The 21,914-nt window shown below is 43.8% G+C and overlaps 1 protein-coding gene across 2 annotated transcripts in view; it reads right to left on the bottom strand.

The window, feature by feature from the left end:
• STIL (STIL centriolar assembly protein) overlaps positions 1-21,914 on the bottom strand; it is a 159,869-nt gene that overhangs the window by 24,672 nt on the left and 113,283 nt on the right. For both annotated transcript variants that reach the window (XM_069232712.1, XM_069232713.1), the window contains exons 13-14: positions 13,917-14,067; positions 4,030-4,255 (exon numbers count right to left, since the gene is read on the bottom strand). In XM_069232712.1, coding sequence (XP_069088813.1) covers positions 4,030-4,255; positions 13,917-14,067 — 377 coding nt within the window. The remainder of the gene's footprint in view (positions 1-4,029; positions 4,256-13,916; positions 14,068-21,914) is intronic.

The raw sequence follows: 21,914 nt of genomic DNA, 5'->3' as shown, positions 1-21,914 counted from the left end.
GGAGCCGCACAATACCATCTAGAGGCGGATAGGAAAACTGCTTCAAAAGCTTCTGGATCCAGTCTGACACCTGGGGATTATGCACAAGACGAAGAATCTGCAGTTAGAAGTATCAATCAGAATGGCAGGTTATGTGTGCAATTCACACCCGGAATGATAAAAGAAGGTAAACCGGGTTGCATATAATCTGGAAATCTAGCTTTTATAAGCGTTAATCTTTTATAGACTGCCTCTAATAAAGTATTTGGCACATTTTAAGTTAGGAGAGAGGGCTGGTCTCATATCGCTTCACAATTAGTTTCGTTTTTTTAATCCCCATGATGAATGCTTTTTGTTATGCTGTTCAAGAAGGTTCTCCTGAACTCAGTAAAGTAAATTTAGTTGATCAAAAAAAACAAAATTAATTGATCAAGCCCTGCAATTAGTTCATGTTCTACACGGACTAGGGTTTGCATTAACCTATGCTCTTTTGCACTTCCGTTATACCAATTGCACCCAAATCCAACCGTGTGTTAAAATGTGTGCTATACATGTTGTATGGACTTTCAAAGCTGTGTCTAATACCAAAAAGAAAAAAAGATGCAAGAAAAAGTAACATTGATGGAGTTTATCTTGAACAAGGCCAGATGAAGTTCAAAAGACAAAAGGGAAGGATAGGTTGAGAAAGGTGGGAGAAAATGTGCCCTTACAACACAGGAAACTAACAGAAGAAGCCTTTCCAGGGTTGTAGCCTAGACCATGCCTTACACAAAGATGCACAGAAAGGCAATTAGAAATATATATCAGCTCACTAATGATAATCCTCACAAAAAATGAAGCAAAAAGAGTCTCTCATTCGCAATTTGAATTGTTAGGACTCTGGAATAAAGTTCATGTGTACACCAACAGGCCCAAATTATCATTGACTAGAAATGTACACACGTCTCCTTCAGTTTCTGACCATTCTACACACCAAGTTCTGCAACCTCACTGCCAAACCTCCACCGATTAATAGCGACGCAGTAGCGACGAAGGATAATTGTGGCAAAGGTAGATTGCATTCTGGAAGTGCTACTTTGGTAGCACACATACATAATTAGACATTACATTAACCTCGTGGTAACATCTGAAAAAATACAATGGACATCCATGCATGCCTAGGTGTGATGGGGTAACATTCTATCCATAAGGGCTTACCAATTGGAGTGTAACAGAGTTACATACGCCGCACATAAGGCTGTGTTGATGACTGATCCTTGGTACAAGAAACTTTGAAGGAATTATTTAATTTGGTATCTACACAAATCCAATGTGTACGTCAAAAAGAGGGACATTGAAGAAGAGGTCCGGAGGAACGCAAGTGTAAATTATTGAGACCACTAAAAAGTGTTGATGGTGTGTACGCCCCCTTGGCCAAGCCACATTGATGAACGAAGGAAGCTGGGGCCCTTTCTCTGTGTCTTTTTGAGAACTTCCGGGGAGTACGGAATAGTATGTGTTATTGAGCGAGTGGTATGAATGGATAAATGGTTGGGGGCTTGTGGCTTTGTTTGAATTCTTTTGTCGAGAGATTGATAAAATTGTTACTATGAAATAATGCACCTCTAATGTAAAATTGGACATAAGAAGCAATCGTATAAATGTATGCAGCAATGGAGTTTGTTCATTTTATCGCAATGAATTTTGTAGGAATATTTAGCAATCAATGAAATAAATAAGGGTGGGCAAAAAATTCCTCTACACCGGCAGGGCTTTGCCCACTCTGCATGGAGTGTGGATTTCTGGCAAAAGTACCCCAACCACTGCATGGCAGGGTTTTTTTCCATGTGTGGCTCGCCAACGTTAAGTTGGAGAACGTCAGCGAGCATTTGCGCCCCCTAATGTGATTCTTGGTCACTCCAATGCCTACCAGCGAGATTTCTAAACACAGGTGGCCGTGAAGTTCCCGTTGAGAAAGCTGTCACTGGAGTACAAGATCTACTCAAGTAGCAGAAAGAAGCAGCACCCTCTGGAGCACCGCATGGTGCCGTTCATATTGATTTTACAGCACAGAACAAGCTCTCCTCCCTAAAAAATCACCACAAGCAGCACAACATGCCTGAATACAACCCGCAGAATTGTGCTTTATCGGGGAGTTTGTGTAAGTCCACAAGTTACTCAATGGCCTAGAAACAGGAGTCTCTCTGAAATAACAGTGGATTTTAATAATGATTACATTGATTGATTCATTGTAAATTTATCAGCTAGCGGGTTATTTGAGTACAAACCTTCACTAATGTCCTACGTTTGGAAAAAAAAAAAAAAGACAACCATGTCTTCACAGGTGGAGATCCCTCTTGACAAAGTCCTAGCTTGAAATTGTCTGGTAGCCTAAGCACTGGCATTGAATACCAGGGATATGAGGTGCCAGATACCAATGGCCTGCTCTGCGGCATTTCCCCATCCACTCGGGCATGCAGAGAGCTTTGATTACAAGTTACCCTGAAAAACAGAATCTACATGCATGTAATCATCACTTTGTAAAACGTAAGAGCACATAGCCTCACAGACTGTGGACATTTTGTGATGGTATATCCAAGTGGGTGAACACTCACAAACATTTGAGTTTGAGGGCATTCATAAACATTTACCATGCATAGTCACACTGTTGATATTGTGATAGAATGCCAGGTTTAAGTTATTATCCAGTGTAGGAAAGTGGTCTACTTTGGTAGGAATGCGGTCTACGTGCAATCACTCTATCATTGAAATTACTTAGGAATTGTTCCTGTAGACAATTTTAGATCATACAATAATTCTTCAATTATTTCCGTTTAAACTGCAATTCACCAATAAATGTGGTGATAACGTTTTTTCGATCCCATGATGTTGGCAAAATGAGGTTAATTTTGAAAGTACAAATGCTTTATAGCATTTTATACATTGTTTGTATATCGTGTTCAATGATTAAACTGAACTAGCTTACTGTTTTCAGCCCTGAAGAATTTCTGTAAGCAGGAACAAAGCTTGTTGTCTGTTTTTATGGAATCATGTGACTGAATAGATTTTGAATAAAGTTTCTACACTAGAGTACTAGTCAAGACCACATAAAAAAAATAAAAATTTAAAATTAACGCAACAAAAAAAGATTTTTGATGTACTGTCTACTGCTTATTGAAAGTGCCTCTCCCACCCAACGCTCAATAATTCATTAGTAACAAATAACAAACCTAGGGAGCTCCTAAATTCTTTTGGCACAACAGCTTTATTCTTAGTTTTCGGCTACAAATCACTTTAGCTGTCTTTTGGCCAGACCCACATTTTTTGTAATAAAGAGTGGCCTTTGGGTCAGCCCCTTATCTCAGTTGTCTCCTATAGATTTGACAGCTTTTCTCTGCATTCTTGTGTTTGACCCACCCAAGAGCATTTCAGTCTTACTATTCTGATTAGTTGACTTGTATTCCTTTTGCTTTAGGTACTCCATGGGAGTGCATTTGTTTTCTTCCTCTCTCCCGTGTGAGGCTTCTCTTTTCATCCTAGGCCCCTCGTTTATCCCAAGCATGACCACTGCTTTCCCACCTCTCCTCACTCTACTCATTTTTAATACTTACTGACCCTCGCTTCTTTGTTGCTCCTCATTATATATATATATATAAATAATTTCCCCCCCCCCCCCCTTTAAACAGGTTTCTAAAAGTATTGCAAATGCATTCCAAGACGGCTGCTGCGGATGCATGCACTTTTGCAGCAGCTATCTAACCCAAGAGTTTGGACAAAGCCAATAGGTTCCACAGGTGAGACCCATCAGTTCTGCCAATGCTTGTTTAAATAAGCTTATTCCAGTCCTTTTTGCCAGCGGAGGCAATTTCCATGCAGATCGAAAGGAGGAAAGCTGTAAATCTAAGCACCTGGACACTTAAACAAAATACAAATTATCGGCAAACACTGCACCAACCCAGATGGAAAAGATAGATAAGTTAGCCATCTTCCACAGCTAGACAAAGGAGTGGATTAGCATGGCACACTAGCATGTGTAACATTTAAAAGGGTATCTTTAAGACAATCTCGTACCTGAGCGAATCGGAAGAGCGACTTTGTTCATCCTCTACATCCTGGGTGCTTTCTGCAAAGCTGCAAATGTCTACCGCTTTGAGTGAGGAGGATATAGTGGCATGACTAACATTTTCCCCAAGGTTGAGCGAAACAGTGAGGTCATCTGCATTAACGTCATTTTGCTTTGCAGGAGATGCAGAATCTTCCTGATCAACACATGGAGAGTTCCAAAAGAGGCTGGCACCTTTTAGAGAAAGAACATTTTCAGTTACAAAAAATCAAAATAAACAGACCAATAACATTGTACTAAATCTGAACAAACATTAAATGCTATTTGCATATCATGTGACCATTAACTAATTTTCATTTTAACTACCCCACATTAGAAAACAGGCTGATTAATATTGACAGATGCTACACTTTTGTTGACAAATTCCCTCACTCACTGCAATTCAAAAAGAAGAAACTGCAATGGTGGAAACATTTGGAAGCTTGGTTCTGGAATGATAGTGGTCTCTTAAGGAACAAATAAAAAAGTAAGAATTCATAATTAAGGTGGCACAAGGATATATTCAATCCTTCCAGAGTATTCAATCCTGAAAGGTATTTCAGGCAATAAGTACAAGTTACTTACCTTTGGTAACGCATTATCTGGTAGAGACCATCTAGCTGCAGATTCCTTATCTTAGAATTTCCAGGCGTCATCTTGGAATCCAGAACTTTTGCTGAGCAATACCCTTGCACACGCCATCTGAGAGGGAATCAGGTATGACTTAGACATGTTTACGGTGAACCCCAGTGAATGAAGAAGGTTCGCTGTGGTCTGAAGGTGGGTGGAAACAGCCTGGGGTGTAGAACCCTTCAACAGCCAGGCATCGAGGTGGGGAAGACTGAAACCCCTTACCTGTGCGGATGAACTGCTACCACCGCCATCACTTTGGTGAACACCCGAGGGGCACTGGTGAGACCGCAGGGGAGCATGGTAAATTGAAAGGGCTTGTGGTTCACCTTAAACCACAAGGAGCACCTGCATGAAGGTAGGATGGGGATGTGAAAATGCGCATCCTGCAAGTCCACGCTACAATTCAGTGTCCTTGGTCTAGGGCAGAGAAGACCAGAGCCAGAGTGAGCAGCTTGAATTTCTCCTTTTTGAGAAAGAGTTTGAAGTCCCACAAATCTAGAATAGGGCAAAGACCCTTGCTCTTTTTGGGTATCAGAAAGTAGCGGGAATAACAACTTACTTCTCTTGACCAAGAGAGCCATAACTTCCTTGTGGAGCAAGACTAAGTGATCCTCCATCAGCCTTTCTTTCAACAGAGGCATAAAGGGAGGGAATGATTTGAAGGGGAGGGAATAGCCCTTCTGTATGATCTGCCAGACCCTTTTGTCGATGTTATGGACTGCAAGTGAGGGAGATTAAATTGAACCATCCCTCCAACTGGTTTCGTCTGGTCCTGCAGAATCACACTAGGAGGACTTGGGTGCTATGGAGGAGGGAAGAAGGGCGGGTGGTGGACAACTTCAGGACAGACCCTTTGGGTCTGAAGGTACCACAACCTCGTCCCTGCATAGGATGCTGACCTGATGAAGGATGGTGGCTAGTCTCTGGATGGCGTGGTACCCCACCCAAAGGGGTAAAAGGCAGACTGTTGGCAAGGGGTCACCAAGAGGCCCTAAGACTTGGCCGTAGCCCAGGAGTCCTTGAAGTGCTCCAGCGCAGAGTCTGCCTTTTCACTAAATAGGCGGGATCCATCAAAGAGCATGTTCATAAGGTTTGACTTGACAGCTCCCGAAAAGCCAGATGCGCGAGGCGTGGTGACGAAGGGCCACCGTCAACGGCATCGCTCTACCCAGAGAGTCAGTCGTGTCCAAACCACACCTAATAGTAAACTTGGCTGCATCCCTCTCATCTTTGACCGCTTCTGAGAGAGTGTTCCACTCGCCCCCGGGACTAGAGACATAACCTGCGCCATCATATCCCATAAAGTATGAGAAAAACGGGAGGAAGAAAACTTCTTCCCAAGCTGGTACAACCTCAGGGATTCCCTATCCGGGGGAGCAGAAGGGAAGGCACAATGGGTAGTAGAGGCTTGGACTACCAAACTCTCCAGGGTGGGGTGTTGTGGGAGGACGCTAGTATCACCAGGAGTTAGGTGATCACAGCGGCCAATTGTCCTATTTAGAAGAGCCCATGTGCTGGGTTTGGACCATGTTCCCAGCACGATATCTGTGAGTGCTTCATTAAAGGGTAACATCTGTTCTGACGTGGAAACCTCCGGCTGAAGCACCTGAGGCAGGGGGTTAGTCCTGACCGGCACCGTAGGCAGATCTAGGTCCAAGATCTCAGCTGCCCTACGCACCGCACCAACATAGCATATGAAGCTCCCTCCTCCATAGCCACCGTAGGAAGTGAGAGCATGCCAGCATCTGGAGAGGTATCCAGTCCACTGGCCTCTTAACTCCTCATACCAGTCCATGTACTCCAATGAAGACACAAGGGACCCCGAGACCCAGTCAATTCCTCACCAATGCCTGGCTGATGATAGAAAGGCTTAGGCAATGATCTGGCACCTTTTGGTGGAGGAATCGGCGTTGTGCGATGCGGTTCCGGCTCCAGGCCATTGGGTATTAGAAAGGGGCGGAGGAGGCAGACTTTGTGGACCCAGCATCGTTCCGGATCCAAGAGACCCCATCAGCACTAAATCTGCAGGTGTGGAACCTGATGGGGCTCCTGCTGACCCTGCGGGGATGGGGAGGAGGGCTTCGAAGTCAGCCCTGGCAACGGCTCTGTGGAACCTTGCCTGGAACTTCAACGTTCCAGACTCACCTCGTCGGCCGATGGGCGAGGTGAAGTCAAAGTCTCCTTGGACATCTTCGTATGCCTCTTTCCCGAGTGGGACGAAGACGACTTGGGGCCCCTGGAGCTGTCCCGAGACCACCACATCAACAAGGACTCTACCTCCGAGGAATCGCGCCAGCTGACGTCAACTGCAGGGCCACCATGAGCCTTAGAGACCGCTCCTTCAAAGCTTTGGGAGCCATGGCCCGGCAGTTGGAATACTACTTGAGTTGTGGTCTCTGTCTAAACACCAGAGAAATACCTTATGAGAGTCCGTCACCGACATGGTGCAGTGGCAGGCGCCGCACGGCTTGAATCCAGTCTTCCAAGATGTCATTCTTCGCACAGACAACAAATATCTTAGGCAAAAAGTTGAAAAAAAGCACAGAGGGTAGCTCTATTCCGGATCTGCGCTTTAACCAGCACAGAAGGAATCGAACTGACGTACAGCATGCCTGGGTGATGCCTTTGTAGGCAACTGTGACATCACAGACTGCTCCAATGACACAACACATCTGAGCGACACCACCCAGCGGCTCACGCAAGGGTCTTGCTCAGCAAAAGTTCAGGATTCCAAGTGGACACCTGGAAATTCTACGGTAAGGAATCTGCAGCTAAAAGTCTCCATCAGATATTCCATTACTATCGCTAAAAAAATAATCCTCAATGAAAACACTATTTATATGAAATGCTGATCACATCCGGCATAAGGATGACTGTTTACAAACAGATTCCTTTTCCAGAAAAGTTTCAGCTAAACTTCACTTAAAGTGCAATCATTTTTTCCATTGAAGGAAACAGTGTTTAAATTCAAACACCAAAAGAATTGTCTTTTTGCTTCAAAATGTTGTATGCAGAGATTTTACAGTGACAATAAATTCAGCTAACAAAAAATTCAGTGAATCAACTTATCTAGAAGGCAGGCCAAGAAATTATTTGAAAACATCCATAAACCTACTGCTTCTATGCTCTCCAGAATCCGTAACCTATGGCAGCATTAAAATTTTAATAAATAGATCAACAAAAAAACCTTTTTTGTAGATTCCCGAGAGTAAAATAATTTTTACTCACTGGCTAAAGTCTAACAAGCATAACACTGATGCATTTGGGGTTTATGGGCATTATTTCTTGCAGTAGTTTGAAGGAAGGACCCCAGGCTAAACTTCACCTAACTGGCAGGGGTACAGAGGCGAAGACACTCTCCTTACTATTAACTTCATATTCAAAATCTCCAATTTGTTTAATAAGTACAAGTTACTTACAAATTGACTCTTGTACTTCTATTTCTAAATCACTTTATCCAGACTCCTTGTATGCCCAAGCCAGACAACTGTAGTATGGATTTATTTTTTTCTTAAAAACAAAAAGAAGTTGTAAGATATAGCCAGTTGCATCAGCAACTCCACCAACTATCATGCTCCTCCCCCAACACCACTATTTGGTTTCCACTCTCCCGTCTTGAATTTCTACAAACAGGAAGGCAAGTGTGTTAATAGATGTGAGCAGAATAAGCAGGAAGGTCAGCTGAAGGAAGGGGTTGGTGGAGTAGGGAGGAACAAGAACAATCAAAAAAGGCAATCTGGTAAGCACCTTGAACTTCAGTCTCGCTTCCTTCAGATTCTGCCATGTTACATTTAATGATTGCCATTTTCATATGAGTGGTACTCAAATACAGCTACCAGACAGGAAAGTCACACGTATTTCATGTTCTATTTTCCTTTCCTTCATTTGTGTTAGCAGTGCTTTGAAATGTTTCTGTAAATATGAATGTCCTAAATTTCACTGTAAAATACAATATAGATGTTGAACCTATAGTTCAAAGCAGTTAACCTTATCAAAGCACTGCAAAATGGCCGCACTATATACCAGTTCTTATGTATAGTACTTGGAGTCCCAACCTACAAATTAATCAATTCTGTTTGACGGACAACTGCCTGTCTCCAGTTATCTTTTTGAGTACACCTTCCCTTCTACCAAAATATACATTGCAAGAAACTGGCTTATTGGTTGAAGGAGGAGGAAGCCCTACTCAGGCAACACCCACAATCTTTGTCAGGGTTAACCTCAAAAAGTCACTAAAATAACCTGTGCTTGTCGCTCTGGTTGCTTGGCACAAAAGCAGTCCGGATCAACTTAAAGTCAATGTGTAAAGTATTTAAGCAGCACACAAACAATAATAAAGTGACAACACAAGAAAAATTCAAAATCTATTTATAAAAATAGATTACCCTTTAACAAATAAAATATCAGAATTACAAATATCCAATCAGTAGAACCAGAGATACTGACTTCTAAAGTTTTAAGTAAAAATAGTGTCTATGTACAAAGCACCAACTGAAGCTATCTGGTTGTGCTTGACCAGGACTAAGTCACAAGTTCAGGTCGACCATGATGCAGCTGGGAATTGTACCTTATGCTTTTGGTGCGAGGTCTGTGCGGTACTGCTTTGCTTCACTCTGCTTTGGTTCTGATGAAGCTTTCAGCTGTGTGGCGAGACTCCATTGACTAGCGTCCATTTCAATGAAGCTTTCAGCTGTACAGTGATGCTTTGCACTGGAACTGATGCAACTTTCAGTTACTCAAGGAGTTCTCTCTGATGCCAGCCAAGGGTTGAGGTCCTGGGGGCACCTCTTAGGGATTAGGGCTCAGAGTACAGGCCAGCATCAAGGCTCAGGCAGGTCCAGTCCCAGAAATTCAGCTGGGCAGTTGCAGGGAGGCCTCTAACATTTGTTGTGTCCCTGTAGCTCACACAGGAGGCCAGCCAACTTGCAGTCACTCTGGATAGCTTGGGATGAAACCAAGCAGGTCTAATCTTTACCTTTCAGACAGTGTATGCAGCACTTCTGTAAATTCCACAGGTAAAAGAGTGTTTGATGAGCAGTTCTAGAGGTCCAATATGCCAGATGTCAGTCTTTGTATGGGGACACTATCAAGGCTCCAAATTACCTGGGAGTGACAAAAGGATTGGCAAGCCTGGTGTCATGTTCATTTGAGTGCAGAAGGTCCTTTGAAGTGTAAGTGGGGCTAGGTCAGCAACCATTCCCTAGTCCTCCTGTCAGGATGGCCCCCTTTGTGTCACTGTCTGGAAGTAATACATAGATCCCAAAAGCAGAGCCATTCACAGTCATATGACCCAGGACACTGGCAAAAAGAACAAATGGTTGGGACAAGAAAATGCCAACTTTCTAGAAGTGGACTTCTCAGAATTGTGGAGTGATGAGCTTGACAGTCTTTGGATCAATTTGTCTTTGTCGAGGGCAAGTTGCAGTTTTTGGAGGATAGGACCTTCCCCCTCCATAGCATAATGTTTCTAGAGGGACTTAGTTTTCTGCACTGAAGCGTGTTTTTTTTCTTCCTTCCAGCGACTGCCTTTCGATGCCTTCCACATCAAGGGTTTCAACGCTGAGCTCTTCTGTGCCAAAGGCTGGGTAGGAGAAATGTGTAGGCCAGAAGTCTTTGACGGCTCAAGGTCGTATTTAGCTTTATGGGTAAGAGCCCAAAAAGGATCGAGAGGCGTCTTGTCCTGTCTCATCTCCGAAGTCCTGTCTTGGAGTCAACCAGAACCACTTGTTTGTGGAGAACCAAGACCTGGGTGTCAACCTGGGCTGCTAGGCCGAACAGCTCGAGGGCATGGCTCTGGCAAGTCCTCCACCCATGGTTTATATTTTGGAGGGGCAGGTGTACTCACGACCCTTGCAATGGTCTTTGTCCTCAGCCCGATTTCTTAGGTTCAATGTCTGTCTCTCTGGTAGGAGATGGACAGTTAAGCCTTATCTCCACTGCCCCAGTTGTTGACAGTCTCTCCAGAACCAACACAGTGCAGATGACTTTCAGTCCTAGCTCTGTGATCATCTTCTGCTTTGACAATCTTCAACCCCCAATATCACAAGCTTTGCAGTGGTTTCCATACTTTGGGACTGGCGTCAAGCTCTCAGGGACATCAGTCTTTTTGAAAAATTAAACTGTTGACACGTCATGCAGTCTTGTTTGTGTGCAGGGAAATCAACACTTGATGGTGATCAAATGGGTACGTTGAGCATGAGCTTCAGGGGGTACAGCCAGTCCTTACAAGGGAGAAAAGCAATCTGAAGATGGAGCCGATAAGGTGCATTACTTACCAGAGGAGAAGTCAGTGTCGTCACTCGAAAGGCTTTTTTTGGGGGGTTGAGGGGTGCAACAGAGGCAAGAGTATGTAGAGCATGCGTTTCTGCAGCCACACATGCTATCAATAAATATTTTTACCAAATTACTTTTTAATACAAATTCCTGGATCATGAGATCACAGCTTTCTGTCCTGAGGTTCAATCAATTATTTTGGGCGAAGAAGTTCCACCAAACTGTTACAAGGAATCTCTCTACACAACAGTCGATAACAGTGAGGCAATACAAGTCTCTACTTTCACAATGGCATGCATAGGCCTTGCCCCTGTCCAGATTCAGAAAATGCATTTCACATCAGTGTGTTGGAATTCTGCACCATGCGCCTAGACCTGCAAGCATTCGAACCCTAATCACAGTGGGCAACACAACGTCCATGTACTACAAAGCCAAGCAAGAAGGAACACAATCCCTATCCCTGTTAGGAGAGGCTCAGTGGCTCTGGAATTAGGCCATTTCTCACAAGATCGACATCACTGTGGAACACTTGTCAGGTTGCCAGAATGATCAGGCAGATACATGCCTGTGCTTTGCAAGCAGGTTTTGACATCCAGGGATGATGGACAATTACCTTTAAATCAGTTGGTCCAAGATATTTGACAAAGCCTTTCCTCCTTTTCACCGGATCCCAGAGGCGCTGAGGAAGGAGAAGTTAGGCCACTGCACTTTAATTCTCATTGCTCTGCAGTGGTCATGCTAATACTGGTATAGGGAACTGCTGCAGCTATGGACACAGAGCCATTCCTCTGATAGTGCATCCAATGATTTATTTCCGGGACAGCGAAGAGATTCTCCACCACACTCCCAAGTCACTGAATTTGACAGCATGCTGCCTGACCGCCTAGAGTTTACCCATTTAGAGCTTCCACAAGAATGTAGAAATGTTTTGGCACAGGCTGGAGCCCAAACAACCACAAAGATAGCAAGTGAAATTGTTTATGTATATGGTGCAGGAATTATGGCCAACATCTACTGAGAATAAAAACCTCAATCCTTCTGTATTTGTTGAATCAAGCGAACAGTGGGCTTAAATACTCTTCAGTCAGGGTCCATCTGGATGCAATTTCAAGATTCAAGAGAACTGAGCTTTCTCCATGTACTCGGTTCTCTCAAAGAATCAAAAATTCATTAAAAGAACACTATAGAGCATTTCTTATTGCTACTACATCCATCCAGTTCCCTGGGAACTTAATACCGTCACTAGTCACCTGATGCTTCCACCTTTCACATCAATATACTAGGTATGTTTAAAATCTGAAAACAGCGCTCTGTCTGGCCTTGACATCTGCATCTGAGAGTGGGAGAGATTCAAGCACTCACCAGCAAGGAACCTTTCTTTAGGTTTGCAAAGGGGAAAGTAACCTTGAGAACCAACCCTACTGACTTTCACTTAAGTGAAAGTGTCATTGTTTGATCCTTCCTCCTAAATCCATCTACATCAGCAAAAAGATTGTTACATTCCAGTGTAGATGCTTCAGGTTCTATATAGATAACATACAGGACACAAGCACATCAGATCAGCTGTTTGGACAGCCACGGGCAGGTCATCCTCCACCCAAGGAAGGGATAGCGCATTGGTTGTCAGGCATTCTTTTCTTCTGTCATGCCAAGTGTCCCCTCCACGGTAAAGTGGTCTTGCATACCACCAGGAGCATGGCTTCAACTGCAACACTAAGCTGGGGTGTCCTTGAAAGACATTGGTCTGCAGCCATCTGGAAGAGCTGGCACACATTTATGTTATCATTGCTGCCTAGACCTGGATGCAGAAGCAGAGGGACAGGCAGTCCAGAGAAACCTGTTTCAGTAAAGGTGAGCCTGCTTACCGCTTCTGATGTGTTATAATGTGTATTAATTGCTGTTCTGATTCAAGCATGTAAGTGTGTATAAAAGATCCAATGCTGAAGAAAAAAATTGTTACTTATGTGTAATTCTAACTGTCCAACATTGCTATTTTAAATATTTACCTACAATCCTTCCTCCTACTTGGTCAGAGGCTATTCCAATATCTTTTTCAAACACTTGTACTTTGGAATCTGAGCTGTGGTGGCCTCTAGTTGGGAGTACAAGAGCTTAAGCTTCCACCTCAGTGGCTGAAGTGTGTGTGTTTTCGAATACGGTGGCTGTCTCACTTAATCTACAATGTTGTTTCAGGCCTAAGGCCTTTTTGCGCTCTATGCTGCTGTTCTAATATGCCGGGGATTTACAAACTGATGATGGGTAAAGATACAAGCATAAGAATGTATAAAATTCCAATGTTGGAGAACTGAGAATTTGAGTCAAACACAGAGTACTGGACTGCTTTAATAAACTCCGTTGGCATCACATCCAAATGTAGAGTTGCGACTTATGCTGCATTTTGGCATGCTGCAGAGCTGGAAAGTTATTGCTGTAAAATGTGTTTTAAAAAACACTCTGAGGCCTGGAAGGAGTATTCACAAGGTGGCAGTACGCAGAAAGATTTATCTATCAGAAATAGTTTACCTCACATCTCTGTAAAATTGGAATCCTAAGGAGAATCAAAATAGACTGCCATCTAATGCAATGGAGCCACTTAGTAATGACTAAGCTCCTGATTTTTTCAAACTGATTGTTGGAGACCAGCATCCCTTTCGATGATGCCGCTATGAAAATGTAAGTACTAGCCATTTGGTGATAGCTGATAAGAGATTCATGGAATCAGACAGCACTGCAATAAATTAAATCTGGTCTACATTTTGGGCTTTTTTCACCCGAGTTCACCTGAAAATAGAGGAAACCTTTTCACATAGTCAGAATATTATGGTAAACATCTAGTCACACAAAAAAAGTTTAAAATAAAAAAAAAAAAATCAAATGCATTTTTGTGGTTGAAAGCATCTGGCTGTTAACCTCAACTTGTAGAATCAAAAGGGAATGGAATAACATTTACCTGTGCTTACTGCAATACTAACACTTTTTGTCATTTGTAGACCTGCAGTAGACTGTGTTTCCGTGGCAATAAATTCCACTTGTCTTTGAGATGGTGTGTTGGTGCTTGTGGAAGAGGATTGCAGAGCTTGTACCTCTAACAAACGCTGAATCTGAATAAATGCAAAATAAAATTGTGAACATTTAAGTAACTGAATCATCAGATGTATTTCTATTTAGAGTCAAATAGATTAACCTGTTGGTACATTTAGACACCTAGATGTGCCTGTGAGTACGGCATCCAATAATGAAGAGCTTTCCAGAAGATGCAGTACATATACAGTGATTCTGAGCTATTATTTAGAGCTCTCCTAATTACAAAAGATGATGCCATATTGGCCAGATCATGTACTCTCTCATTAGGCAAGCCCACATACTCCTGTGTCTAGACACTAAAGAAGAATGTTCTGCTTTAGAGCAGACCTTGCATATTATTCACAGCAATAATTAGTATTTTTGACTGATATTACATCATTCTTACCTTACTGCTACAGCATCAAGTTTTCCGACCCTTCATGTAGGGAGCCCCACCCCCTTCACCCCCCACACCCCCCAACCCCCCCCCACACACACAATTACACACTTTTTGAGGCAACTTTGACCAAAGTGCACTGGGTTCCTGCTAACCAGGCCCCCAGTGCCAGTGCTCCTTCCCCAAAATAAGACACTGGGTCACTTGATCTGAAGTGACCAGACCCTTTAGCACCTCTGTAAGTCCCTAGTAAATGGTACCTCCGGTGCCTATGTCTAAGGAGGTTCCCTAAGACCTGCAGCATAATTTGTGCGACATGAAGGGACCCAGCACCAACCTCATGCGGACTGCCAATGGAGGTGATTCTTAGACATAGAAAATGATCAGTGAAGCCATATTAAATACATGTGTTGAACACTGGTCAATATGAGTTCCCCACCTACATGATGGCTTCACTGAAACTAGGGATGTTTGGTATCAAACATCTCTTAATAATAAATCCTCACTGGTTCCAGTGATTATTCATACATGCACCCATAGGGCACCTCAGAGGTGCTCCCAATTGCCAGAGGACTCAATGACTATGTCTAGCCAGTCTGACGCCAACAGATGAGATTCCAACCCCCCCCCTCCCCCCCCAAAGGGTATGGGGGAGGGACAGTATGTGTGTGTGGGTAGTTTGCAGGGGGCCCACGTTCAGTTACACCACTGCCAAGGGTGAGAGCCTTTGCTCGCTGGAGGTCAGAAATAAAACCAGTTGTGACAGGGGTTTTACACACCCCTCCTACTCACAGCCAATTACTCATATGCAGTATATGTTTTTCCCCAATAGGATAACATTAACGCTCCAAAGACTGCACTGTCAACGTTTGAAATCTGTTAAAATTCATAACTTGAAAATTACTCACCCGATTCAGATCTTGCTATCAACATTTATATAAAACTGTATTTTTATAAACCAGTGTCAGATTGAGTGTGTCTCTTATTGCCTTTGTGTTTACGATATATGCTTAGCACTATCCTTTGATATGCCTAACGGCTCGCCCACACTACCACAAGAGAGAGTATTTTGGGTGTCATTTGTGCCTCTAATTCCTCTGGGGTTCGACTGGACTTGGTTCGTTTGGACTCTTTACACAGTGTACCTCTTTTTTTAGTCCACCTTATAAAGAGCCAGCTTCCTACACTTTAATACTACAAATAAATTGTACAAGTAATTTACTCAGCGTAGTGACAGGAACAGCTTGTCCTGCAGATTGCCTTTCCTCTGTGTGCCTAAAGTTGGAGTGGGTCAGGTGAACTCTGGGTCTAAATGTTGTGAGGGTGGTTTCAGTGGTATGAGGGGAAAGGGTTGGAAAAGGAGTGAAGGAGAGCATGACATACACTGCCAATTCCCCACACCATGCACTCTTAATTTTCAGTTGCAGAAGGAAATGCAAACTAATTTAGTAAGCAATACTCAAGATGGTGAGCGAGAGCGAGCAACGTTTGCTGAAATTGGCAAATGAAACAAGAAGCTCGTCTTACTTGTGAAAGGTCCATCAACACAGAATTTTGTGCACCATTTTAAATCCAAATAGTGCAGGGCTCCTTCTACAGGAGTAAAAAGTCAGTAGGTGGATGTTCTCATTGAGATAGAATGAGGCGGGCATCTCTGGCATGAAGGATGGACTAAATACTTGAATCTCTTCAATGTGCCTTGCTGAAGTTATAGCTACAAGAAAGTCAGTCTCTCATTACAGGACCTGAAAGAATGCTTTGTGACCAGACTAAAAGAGACTCTTCTTAAGATCACCCAGAACAGCACTGTCCTCTCAACCAGGTGGAATTTTTCCATGGGGAACAAAGAAGCAAAACAGTGCCTTGATAAATTAGAGTACTTGAGGCAACAGTTTGCAAGATGAAGTAGGAGTATCTCAAGTGAACATATTCTCAGTGAGTTGATCTGACAAGAAGCAGCCCACAACCAGAAATGCTTCCATGCCATTGATAAAGTTTTAACAGTTCAGACTGCCCAATGTTCCAAAATGATCATCATCTTACCCAGAGATATGTTGAACAAGTCATAGTGTACACCTGAAGGAACCAGGAATTCAAATACAGGAATGCAGTATTACAGTGCAACACCTGGTCTTGGTTCTTCATGAAGAGACATTCACTTCGAACTGGATCGCTTTCTCTACTAAGAACTCCCAATTTTCTGTGAACCAGAATGTCTCACCCTTTCAGAAGTAATCAGAATGAGCCTGCATGGGTCCTCAATTAACTCACTGGAAAAGTGCAGGCAATGTTTTGGCCGTGGAATTCAAAGCACCTCTCTGAGCACTGGGGCACCACCACCAGCTCGTGAAGGTCTGGAGTTCTCCAGCAGTGCAAAGGGATGTAGTGGAGGCATGCACCTACTTTGAAAGACCAGTTGAAGTGTTTTTCCACATTCTCTTTACTAAGACCTCCATTTGGTTAATGCATCCAGAGCATTCTAAAGTCCCATGACAATTTCCATTGTTTAGGTGGTTCTGTTTTGTAAGACCCAGCCCCACCACATCTGCCCCTGGAAGACCTTGTACTTGCAGTCTATGATCGGGTAGGTTTTCCCCAGAGGTCTTTCTCTCAGGTCTGGAATAGGGTAAACTTTCAGTGTGTCGGAGCATAAATAAGATATAAGAATTAAAGCCTGCAGACAGAATAAGAACAGACTTCTTTCCATTAAGGGAGTGGTCTAGCCTGCTAGGGAGGTGAAGTCAGACAGAAGCATCATTGGTAGGCTAGTGGTGCAGGATTAGTACAAAACCTGCACTCCTTCAGGTTAGCTGCTATCGGCCACAGGTACTTAAAATTAGACAAACAATATGTGCCAGTCCCTGAAGTTCCAGCAAATAAGGAATAGCCTTAAATAAAAACATTGGTGTGGTTCACCTTCACCACTGACAGTTTCACAGACTTGTAAAGAAATTGAGTATTTCTGTCTGCTGAGTGTTCAGCTGCGAGAGGCTTTGATGCTGGTTTGGGAACTAATTCTACTGCATGTCCATAAAAGAGAAAATCTCGCTCCCAGCAATCATGCTGGGAAGAAAGCTGTATTCCCCCTTTGTCCTAACCCCCAGAATGGGAAGGTGAGGGGACAGGGACTCTGCTGTATTGACAATGATCTTCATCCTCAAAACACATTCTGTCCTCATGTTTGTGGCGTTTTACAGACTATTGTTGCCTGTACTAGAAAGGACAAAATCTGAGCAGTAGGTCAGGTGTAGAGATTAAATTACTTCAAGGGGAAGGCTGATCGAACGTCTGTCTGTAGGACAGCTATCAGTTAGTATCCTCCAGCATAGCATAGTTTTCCATCTGAGTGACCTTGCCATGTCAAAACTCCCAAGGACTGCCTACAAGACATCATCTACAGGATTAGCATATAATCGTTGAGCATTGAAAAGCAGGCTGAGTACCATAGTTTAGACCTCCAAAGGGAAACGGAGGGCTCCGAAGCCAGCGACTCCAAAGGAGAAGTGCTCTTGCAGGCTTACGTGGAAACTAATGTTGGATGCACCGAGAAAGGAACCAAACAAAGCATTTTGAGATACTGGCAATGGTGCAGCGACTTCTCCAAAGGTGTGAAATAAATTGTCACAGCTGTTTGTTATACCCAGACAAATCAGCAGAGGCATTTGTCACCTTAATGATAGTATCAAAAACATGATGTTCTCTGTAATCGAGAAGGGTCCTCCGACTAGGCCAGTTGTTTAAGCTAAAAGGCCATTTAAAGTGGCTTAGTGAAAAGTTAAGACTTTCAAGAGGCCAATGACAAAAACAGTGCCTGGCACACATATTGATTTCTGGTGTGGTTTCCTTTGCCTGTACGTATCACATCAAGATTGATTTTCAGCAATGGAAAGGAGAGTTGGACAATCATCCTTAAGGCTCTGTTCTATCAAGTGATCTGCTTCCTGAAGATCTTATTATGTGAAAAAAGAACAGAGACCCAAACAATAAGCTTTTAACAATCTGTAGTTAATTTGGGCACCAGTGGCCCACACCAGCATTTATTATTGAGGACTCTTTTGGTCGGGTGCAGTCGGTGAGCACAAACAGGTATGGAAGAACAGCTCGACTGGCTTGCCAGAACAACAGGAAGATTCTCTGGTAGGCTGGAGGCTATGGAGGCTGCTTTCACATCAAAGTTGTGCAATGCTCCCATGAACCCTGTACCTGCTTGTACACATTTGTATATGTGGCCAATACGCAACCTTTCAACACACATGCAAATATAGAGAAGCGTTTGCTACCTACATCATCTTAAAATCAAGCAGGAGCAGAAAGCAGATAATGCTTCTTGAGATCAGAAAACAGAGAAAAAAAAAGATAAAGAGGAGCTGATGTACATAGAGGTCCAGTTCCATGATGAACAAAAAATAACTGCTCCAAGGCGAAGCAGGGCAGTTATATAGTGGGCCTAGCAACTGGGCAGGCTCTATTATAATGCAAATGCACTATGAAAGTGTTACATTAACAGTCTGTAGCAAGGTGGTAGTATTATGTGGTAGGACTGGGCAGTCTTACCCAGTAATACTAACACTTTCCCCAGAAGTGAACCATGGGTTCTCACCAGTAAACCTTACCTCAGTACTGGTAGCGTGACAAAGAGCAGTCAGGCTACTTAGAGGAACTTGGGTAAAACGTTCCACAGCAACCACATGGACAATAAGTAAATGGTACGACTCAAATGAAATTAGAAACAAATTTAGAAAAATATAGCAGATTTTGAATCTTACTTTAGATACCAAAACAAACTTTTGATATTACACACAACCAGAGTTATGAATTTTTAAGGCATTGAAAAATAGAGTATTTTAAATGGTCACATGGCTCCCATTGAGGACAAAGGGGAAAATCTCTGTGTGCAATTGACCAATTGCAGCTTGAGCACTGGAGAACCCACTTGGGAGTTAAGGTCTTTCGCGTCCCTAGACCAAGTCACAATAGCCAGTTTCTAATTACCTTGCCCAGGAAGTCCTGTTGCAGAGGTGCTCTGGCTGTCCTTGGTGCAGACTGGATCCTCGAGCGCCGTCAAAATGCAGCATTTGACTAAAGCACACTTTGGGGTGGATTCTCACTCTACCCTTGGAGAATACAGGCCTTTGGGGGGACCAGGACCTTTAATCAACAATTGGAACTTCACCACTACGTCCGCTGGCTCTGGGTGCAGAGGTAGCCTTGCAGCTGTCAAGCAGGAGACTGGTCATGCCAAAAGGTGCTTTGCTGCTCCTCTCGAAGTTGCCTCCTTCCAGATGCAGGCTCTCAGACGGGTCATTGACAATGTCGGTCTCTATGCTGGGAACTGCTCTGGATTTGGTGATGTCAGAGAAGCCGTTGGGCACTGAGTTGGTGATAGACAAGCCTTTTCAGCGGCAAAAGTAGCCCACGGTTACTTTGTCGGCTGGGGTCATCCGGAAGGGGATGGCAGCTCAAAACGTGGTCAGAGCCTTACTACCACTCCCAGGGTGCAGGTCACCGACCTTTTTTTGGCTCACTCACGAGGGGCCCGAAAGGTTGCACTTCTTTGGACATAGCACAGAAATTCTTCTGCAAGTTGTAGGTGACAGGTCCCACCAGTCTGGGGAGTCTGTCTTGGCTTCTCTTTGTCCACTGGGGTCCCTCTTGTTGGGACCACCAGGTTTTCACCACGGGCACACGTCGATCATGCAGTTCCAGTAATAGTAGTCTCCTCAGGGTACTTAAATGTCCTTTCTTTGCACAGAAGCGGAGTCCAAGGTCCTGTTGTCGGTGACGGTATCTTCTTTGTGCCACTTCTGGGTTGCAAGAAAGAAGTGGGGGTCTGGTGTCAGGGGAGCGAGCCCCATAAAGCCTAGATTAGGAGGCGTTAAGGGTGTGAGGGACAGTGGCCACTGGGCTGCCGCCTAAAAGATGTCAAGGACTGGAACGTCGCATGCTAACGCAGTGGTCACAGCTTTAGCTGTGGTAGAAGGAGCACAAACCCTTATGGGGTTACTTCTTAGCCAGTACATAGCACATTTAAAGCAGAGTACCACCCATCTGGAGATGGTCCTCTTATGCACTGCCCAACGTTTCTTCACATCCACATAACCAACAAAGAATTGATCATCCACTCGGAACTCTTGGTACGATCAAGGTAGAACAACAGGTTTGGGTCCAGGCGGTGGAGTACCACCTCTTCCTCAGAAGGATGTCGGGGTGCATAAAAAGTAGCCAAGGTGATGGATTGGCCTACATGAAAGTGCACAACAACTTGGCAAAAAGGAAGCCCTAGTGCGAAGGATAGATGGAAAGTTACGGCGGCTTAGATGACCTGGGCCGCAGCTCACTCACCCTGTGGGCCGATGTAATGGCCACAAGGAAAGCCGTTTTCAAAGTGAGAAGCCTGAGAGGACAATTGTGGAGAGGTTTGAAAGGAGTGCACATCAGAAATGATAAAACTAAATTCAAATCCCATTGAGGCATAATGAATGGGTAAGGAGGAAACATGACTAAGACCTTTATTTAAAACATTTATAAAACGCACTGTGACCATTCAGGTATCCTGGTGTTGACAGAGCCTAACAGGACAGGATGGAAGGAGGGAGAGGGCAGAAAAGGGATGAATAAAAGGTGCAATAGGGAAAAACTACAATTGCTGTAATACATAAAGTGCTCAACTGTAGGCCGACAATTACTATGGAAAGAGACATGTTTTCACGGCTTTTCTAAACTGTAATAGGTCAGTCAGGGATCTGATGTGACCAGGAAGCTCATTCCAGATTTGGGCTGATTTAAACGGTAAAGCGCGGCCGCCAAGTCTGGACTTCCTGACTTTAGGAATGCACACGAGGTTGGCAGAGTGAATACATCTCTCCAGATAGTATATTTTTAGTTTGTTTTGTAACGGTACTAGTCGCCTGCCCTGAAGAGCTTTGAATACAATACAAGAGATTTTATGCCTATGTGCTAACACAGCGGGAGCTAGTGCAATTCTTTCAACACTGCAGAGGTAGATTTCCTAGGTCTGATAAACGTCAACTTAGCAGCAGCAGCCTGGACTCTGTACAATCGATTTAAAAAGTATTCTGGAGCACCTAGCAATATGGCAATACAGTAGTCCATTCTACTCAGAATAACACTGCAAACAATGAGTGTTTTGACAGTGGGAAGTATCAGTGGAGGAATCTTCCGAAGACTTCAGAGTAATGAGAAGCACACGCCTGCTACTTTATTCACATGCGTTTTCATGGACAGCTTATTATCAACCGCGACCCCAATAGGAAAGTCACTGTTTTTGGCATGGTTACTCCAACTTTTTGCCTGTTTATCAGTGTGTTTACACTGTTTTCACAGGGATCCTGCTAACCAGGACCCCAATGACTGTGCTCTCTCCCCTAAATTTGGTTGCCTTGGTACTCTTTTCACCCCACAATTGGCATTAGGGTGTACTTACCTCCAGGTTTTTTTTTGGGGGGGGGGGGGGGGGGGGGGGGGGGA

Source organism: Pleurodeles waltl, chromosome 4_2 (assembly GCF_031143425.1).
Source record: "Pleurodeles waltl isolate 20211129_DDA chromosome 4_2, aPleWal1.hap1.20221129, whole genome shotgun sequence".
Taxonomy (NCBI): domain Eukaryota; kingdom Metazoa; phylum Chordata; class Amphibia; order Caudata; family Salamandridae; genus Pleurodeles; species Pleurodeles waltl.
Note: the sequence above shows the minus strand (reverse complement) of the source record. Positions and strands in the feature narration are given on the sequence as shown.